This window comes from Asparagus officinalis, chromosome 9, assembly GCF_001876935.1.
Source record: "Asparagus officinalis chromosome 9, Aspof.V1, whole genome shotgun sequence".
NCBI lineage: Eukaryota > Viridiplantae > Streptophyta > Magnoliopsida > Asparagales > Asparagaceae > Asparagus > Asparagus officinalis.
The window spans coordinates 65432302-65439563 of record NC_033802.1 but is presented as its reverse complement, the minus strand read 5'-3'; the positions used below and the strand labels follow the sequence as shown (position 1 = coordinate 65439563).

Genomic DNA, 7262 nt, shown 5'->3' with positions numbered 1-7262 from the left:
AATAACAGCTCTGATACCAATTGTTGGGTGCAGAGTCACGCTGTCACGTCATGAAAGCGGTATAATTCGAGAGAAAGCTTTGGTTTTTACTTTCACAAAAGCTCAAGCCAACCTCTATATTTCCGTTTCACAAAGGAAACAAGAATAAAAAGTGAAATATCTCAATAAAGTGAAATATACACTCTTCCTCTCATCAGTTCTAGGACTGACTTGTCGAGGAAACCTACAAGAAATAGCCAATACCCAAAAAACAATAAAGACACAAGATTTACGTGGTTCGGCAAACTTGTCGACGTTCACGGGAGGGGTGAGTGGAAATTCCACTATAAGAAGAATACCAACGACTTTTACAATCCACAAGCTTGTCTCAAAGATAAAGTTATGATTTTTACTCAAAAGAAATTGACCTCTCTCTTGTAAAATCTCTCCAAGCTCTCTTTTTCTCTCCTCAAGATCTCTCTTTTAGATCTGAAAAACTCTTTGTTTTTCTCCTCTAAAACAGCCGCCAAAAACCTCTTATTTCTTCTCTTTAATAGCTGGCTAACCCTCTGTTTTTCTCACCTATAGAAACCCTAGCTACAGCCGCAGGGTATTTATAAAAGAGCATGGAAATTTGGTTCGTGGGTTGCAACCGCACCTGGGCTTGCCGCTTACTGCTCCGCGCTCGTGGGTGTGGTGGCCCCCGCGTTCACAATATGTACCTTGATATTATATTAAAATTTAGTTGGCTATAGATATGTTTAGTATTCTTTAAGTTTTTGCCTATATATAGGCATATTTTTTTCACGTTGTAGGCACTTTTATTCGTCAATAATAATAATTTTTAGAGAATTTTCTACCATTTTTCTAGATTACTTTAAGTTTTGCATGTATATAGGCATGCATATTTTTCTAGATTACGTTGTAGGCATGTTATGGCGTTCCCACTCATCGAAATACAATTTATTGACAAATGAACGGACCAATGTACTTTCTCAATCAACGTCCCAATCAAATTGGTGGCCCAAGCCCAATAAGAGAGTCCGACTTAGCCAGCTGGATGAGTCAATATTCCTTCATGTCGACTCGAAAAGCGATAATAGTCGACCCTCTTATCGAAGACGATTTACAAGGAGTCCACTCGACCATTCAACTAACGCCCTCACAAGGACGACTCGAAAGGCGTTAATTCTCAGCGAATCTAAAGGATAACTTCTGCTTCGAGCTTATCCTCGCTGACAACATGTCCACATCGTATTTAATGCTTGATAGGCATCACCATGCCTCTAACCCCAACAGTCTTTATGACTCACCGGACCACATGGGCCACTGCCATGTGGTCAACCGACACCTGTAAAGCAGAGGTTGACTCAGCTGTCAGTCCACACTTTGCCCCCGCCTTTCTGTGCTTGGCCGAAGTGACTAACACTACAAGAAATTGGGTATTTAACGACCAAAATTAGCGAAGGGACCAGTTAACCGTCATTAATGTGTGTAAAATAACGACGGTTTTAAAGCCCTTCATCGAGTTATCACAATTATTAGAGAAATTATGTGAGAAGGGATAACGGTTTTTTAATCCCTTCGTTGATTTGATTCTAATACCGTCGTTATTGGGTCTCCTGAAAGACGAAGGAATATATTACCTTCATTAATAGGTCCCCTAATCATAACATGAGTATTTAATCAAAATAGTATAAAGAACCCAAACCCAAACCTCTCTAACTGCAACCAGTAAACAAATTAATAAACCCTAATTTGTGCCAGCGTCTTCCGCCGTCATCTCGTGCCAGCGTCGCTCCCTGCGCCAAGTCAACTATCGACATTTTTGCACAAACGTGTCCAATGATTGAGTTTGATCAATGCAAGCATGTGCGATAATTAGGATGATCAATGGAATCGGTTATTGATTTATTTCATGATGTGTTGTACTTTTAATCGTTATTGTACGTTTTTTGATCTTCGTATGTTCTTTTTCTTTAACATAATACCTCCGATCTTATGTCAATTATTTGAAAGTGTTGTATATGAAACTACTTTGATATCAAAACCTCCCAACATGTTTCTTTACATCTCTTCCAAACTTAGATGTATTCAGATAATACTTCAATGAGAAAGCTCAACTTCTTCATGTAATATGTCTAGATCTCTAATTTATTACAGAACTATCAACTTCCTACCATTTCTATGACATGTTACTTCTCTTATTTGAAGATCAGGTTCATCCTTATTGAGCTTAAGTGTTCATCATGGGGGTACAAAGTAGACAAATAAGCTCAAGCACAACCATAGGCTCAGTCCACAGGCCTCAAAGGAAGTAAACTCTAAAATCAAGGAAAAGCAGAAATATTATTGCTTCTGCTGCAGGGGCACCTAAGCCCCAAAATAATGACAATTTTGAGTTTGTTCATGTTGAAGCTGCTGGGAGAAAATCTGAAGGTTCAAATGGTACTCTACGGCTGTTTGAAGCTAGATATTATGTACATAAAAACTCATGCCGTTGTGAGCATAAATTTATCTACTTAATTTTAGGGTTGTGTCAAGAGGAATCATGGTTCGATTCTTTCAGCATTCTAGAGGAGTCTGATTCTGATGATGAGTACAGTAGTGTTCATGGAGGTATTATTTCATATCTTATTTTCAAGCTTATGTATGTTATATTATTACTGAAGTCTTTCTTTGTGGCAGATTGTTTTCCAATATCAGTGCGCAATTCTTCCGCGTGTAATGCAAATGCAAACCAAATGCTTCAGTATGAGAATGCTTCACGCTTTGTGGATTCCATTACCATGTGCAAGTTTGAGGATTTTTGTGGAGGTAAATAAAAATCTAATAATATATTCAACAAAGATCATCAATTTATGAGCATCAAAGGTTATGAATTTCCTCATGGTACAGAAGGGTTTACGAGAAGGAAACAGGTTCTAGAATCATACCGTAGCTTTAAACATTTGAAAGATGAAAAGTCTCAAGAGAAAAACTTAAATGTGATCACTAGTTATTTAGCTCTGTCCATCAGCTTCAATGATAAAATGTTTACGATCCATCCAATGCAGAATATTACCACTGCATCCTGTCAAGTGACAAAGTCTGCAGTTGTTAGGCTCTCATACAAGAGGAGGTCATGTGAGATGGAAGGTGGTGATCATTTCTGTAAGTTCCATATCTTTTGCTTGCAATTCATCCACATCTTTCTAACTCAAACTTTTCTCCAAGAGAAAGGTTAATTTCACAAAATTTTACAAAATTCCTCTAAACTTCTGTGGTTTTGCACATAACCTGTATCTCACAAATCAACATGAACTTCGCATTGTCTCACAAAGCCCCTCTAAACTTTAAACTTTTCTCACCAAATCCCTAACTATTATTAGCAAATAATTAAAATATCTTTGAATGAAGAAAAATACTCAATTTAGTCATTTGACATTTACAAGTAACATACTCTTCCCTAATTGATAGTTCTTACTTTCACGGGGACATTTTAGTTATTTCCAGATTATAGGTAGGGATCTTGCCAGCACAATTTAATGTATCATGAATAGATTACGAAATAGGGTCTAGAATATCTTAGTGTGATGCACTTTGATTTTCAATCTAATTACTTATTCACATAACCAAATCTTACATAGCCAAACATCATTGATTTTGTTTTAATGTAGTAGGTACTGCTACGAGATACTTATTCCACCTAAAAGGAGGACTAACAATCCCATGTTGCCCTGTCGAGGAACTGACACCAGGATGTTGGTCAACCCTTGACCCCTCTGCATTTAAGCTTCGTGGAGAAAGCTATTTCAGGCATCAACTCCACTCAAAATTCTTTCAGGTTTCTTCGCTCCTTTTTTTAATTTGATATGTAATTTTCTTGAACCTGAAAAATCTACATTAGGGATAAGAAAAAGACACCTGCTCCAACACATGCCCACGAAAGGTCAACCACATTGCTCAGTACATCTAGCTTCCCCATGTCAAGACTCACAATAAAGTCCCTTCACTTTTCTCATTGTTAACATTCAGGTATCAATTTATGACACCCCCAGTCAAGCTCTTCTGTAATCATTATTGATAAATCAGATAGTTTTTATGTTATAGGTACCTACATATCCTGATGTAATGTTTTTGGGCGAAAGTGATGGAGAGGGAATGAGCCTTGTATTGTATTTTAAAGTATCTGAATCTTATGATAAGGAAATTTCTTCTACTTTCCAGGACTGTATCAGGAAAAATTTTGGCATGAAAAGTTATCTTACTTTTCAATTTGGAAAGACTTCCCTTGAGAAATAACATTGTATATCTTTTCAAAGATTTATAGATGATGAAATAGAAACGATCAGAGGATACACGATGGACTGCGTTGTTCCTTTCAGGGAAAGGTTGAAGATTATGACTAGTTTAGTTAATCCAGAGGAACTCGATTTGAATTCTGCTGAAAAAAGCTCATTCAATCTACAATGAGAAGCCAGTGCTATCTCGCCCCCAACACAACTTTTACAAGGTAAGAAGTTTACTTCAACATGCACATATCTAATACAAAATTTATCTTCAGCTATTATGCTTATCCTTCGTGATTTCTTTTTCTTTTATTCATTTCTATTTGACATTTGTTTCATACATAGTGTATAATACTTAAATTCCTTTTTATAGCAGGAAAATGAAAACTCAAGAAGTCACAAGTGAAAGCTATGTAGGAACTTTTTTTTAGGCAACCATCTTCATTGACTCCTCAAACTCGAGAATATGTGGAAGACTAGGTAATTATTTTTTGTAAAATATCTTATATACTTATGATTGACTACTTGCACTAGAGAAAATATGATTTTTACTTAATAAGATAATATTTGCTTAATCAACATTTCTTAATTATGTGAATTTTTTAATTTTTCAGGCTATCCATGCAAGATTAGGAGAGGGGGGTAGCTCGAATGTTCTTTTGACGATGATTAGAGATGAAATGATGTGTCTTTCCCAGACTTTTATTTTAATTTGTTTTAGATAGTTTCACGTATTTTTCTTTGGAACAATTGGGAAATTAACTCTTGTTATCAGTATTGAATATTTGAGGATGATGAAATTTTATTTATTGATGTTGTTAATGAATGGAGTTTTTGTTTTCCCTTTTACTCATTATTGGGTATTTTTAATATATTTTTGTTGTGAATCTTAGTGTCAGGTTGAGAATAATATGATAGTTGCCTATGAATGGAAAAATTATTATTAATGTATATTAAAAATTTATAGTCTATAATGACGGTTTTATAAACCGTATTTTGTTCATCAACGAAGGGAAAGCACTGTCGTTGATGGGTTACTAATTACCCATTATGAGGACTTTTACGACGGTATCCAACCGTCATTAATTAGTCTTCAACGATGGGAAAATATCCCCATAACTAATGGTAACGACGGGAAATATCCCCGTAACTAATGGTAACGACGGGAAAATATCCCGTCACTAATGGTAACGACGGGAAAATATCCCCGTCACTGATGGTAACGACGGTGATAATTACCGTCGTAAATATTAATGACGGTAATATATTCCATCGTTATAGATTCTATAACGACGGGTAGTATATCCCTTCGTGACCCTTTAGCGAAGAGGGCTTCAACGACGGGTGACGAAGGGATTTTTCCCCGTCGTTAGCCTACAATAACGACGGTTTTCAGCTTTTTAACGAAGGGAAATCCCTTCGTTAAAGATGTAATTTCTTGTAGTGTAATCTACCCCTTATACACTGGGTATAAATACATGTACTATTCTAACATCAAGGAGGTTCCAAGAGTCTATCATCTAACGCATGCATTGTTAAATAACAAGAACACACAGTTCTTTCTAGATCCCACTCAAGTTCATCAACTAACTTGATCGTTGAGGGTGCAACGGGGGAACCAATCCCTGTCTCTCACGAATTTCTACTTGTGCAGATTCCTAAGATACCTAACTTAAGAAACAGACATAAAGTCAGGGAAGAAAGCAGCCCCTCATCAATCCTCAATAACCTCATCCTGCCCTGGATACATATTGACTGTGTGATCACTAGTACATCAATAAGGCACTTTTACCCCCTCTCTTCTTGTCATGTCTCTTTCATCCCCTTGAACTTTAGCTATTATCTTAATCAAACTAGTGATTTGATGCTTAATCTGGCCAACTCCTATTCAACGTGGAGACTTTGCCGATGAATTTTCCTTGCCACTAGATAATATATGTCCCACGTACTTCCTTGCATCTATAATTACTTATAGATAGAGAGGACTAATTAAGATTATTAAATAACAAGTATGCGCGATACGCAATTGCTGTTTTGAGAATGCGATTGGAAACAGCCGTGATTTCATAGCGCACGTCTATTTGTTCCCGTATGATATTTCCAAAGCATTTCCTATTGCTTGCCTCATTGTTTGTTGTTATCCTCTAAAATAAGGTCACGGTTCTTCCTTTAAAATCAGTGGGAAAAGATAATAACGCATACAACTACTCCATTCTTTATGATATATAGGGATTATTAGATGGTCTCTTTTCGAAAAATATTATTGGGTAAAATATAAGAAACACTCCTCATTTACACTTCTTTGTAAAATGTAGGGTTTTGAAGTGCAAACATCCGACCGGACGTCTGAAGATCGACCAAAACTGCGATAGAAAACTAATGGCTTTTTAAAGGTCACGCATCAGGGCTCTAAAACCTTTTAATTAAGATGAGAGAATATCTTGATAAATAACTATAGCTTAAGGGACTTTCTTGTAATTTACGTAAAAAAAAGACCATCGGAACGGTGAGAACATATTGTACTTGGCCAATATGCCTACACGTGACATAGACCCCTACAAAGCCATAGCACGGTCCCCCGTAATAACAAATCACATGATATGATTATCTCTATATACTTAGGCAATTGGAAGAACATTTAAATTATGCCAAAGTTGATGTTCTTTCTTTTCCTAGATGTTGGCGCTTTATGCGGACGCAAAAACATTGGTTCGATATATCTTTCCTTTTGTTAAAACAAAAGAAAGGAAAAAGGGTCTATTAATTATATTAAAGCTTTATTTATTCATTTATTTATCGTTAGTTAATAGAAGAAAGTGTGTACGTATATACGGTTTTGATGCGATGTGAGGGGACGCAAAAACATTGGTTCGATATATCTTTCCTTTTGTTAAAACAAAAGAAAGGAAAAAGGGTCTATTAATTATATTAAAGCTTTATTTATTCATTTATTTATCGTTAGTTAATAGAAGAAAGTGTGTACGTATATACGGTTTTGATGCGATGTGAGGG

The 7262-nt window shown here is 36.1% G+C and overlaps 1 protein-coding gene across 1 annotated transcript; it reads left to right on the top strand.

Annotated features, from left to right (window-relative positions):
* LOC109823560 lies at positions 1260-4434 on the top strand. Its single transcript, XM_020389836.1, has 8 exons — positions 1260-1332; positions 2347-2427; positions 2512-2598; positions 2668-2796; positions 2878-3132; positions 3642-3805; positions 4072-4192; positions 4292-4434. The coding sequence occupies exons 1-8, from the start codon at positions 1260-1262 to the stop codon at positions 4432-4434; spliced, it is 1053 nt and encodes a 350-aa protein (XP_020245425.1).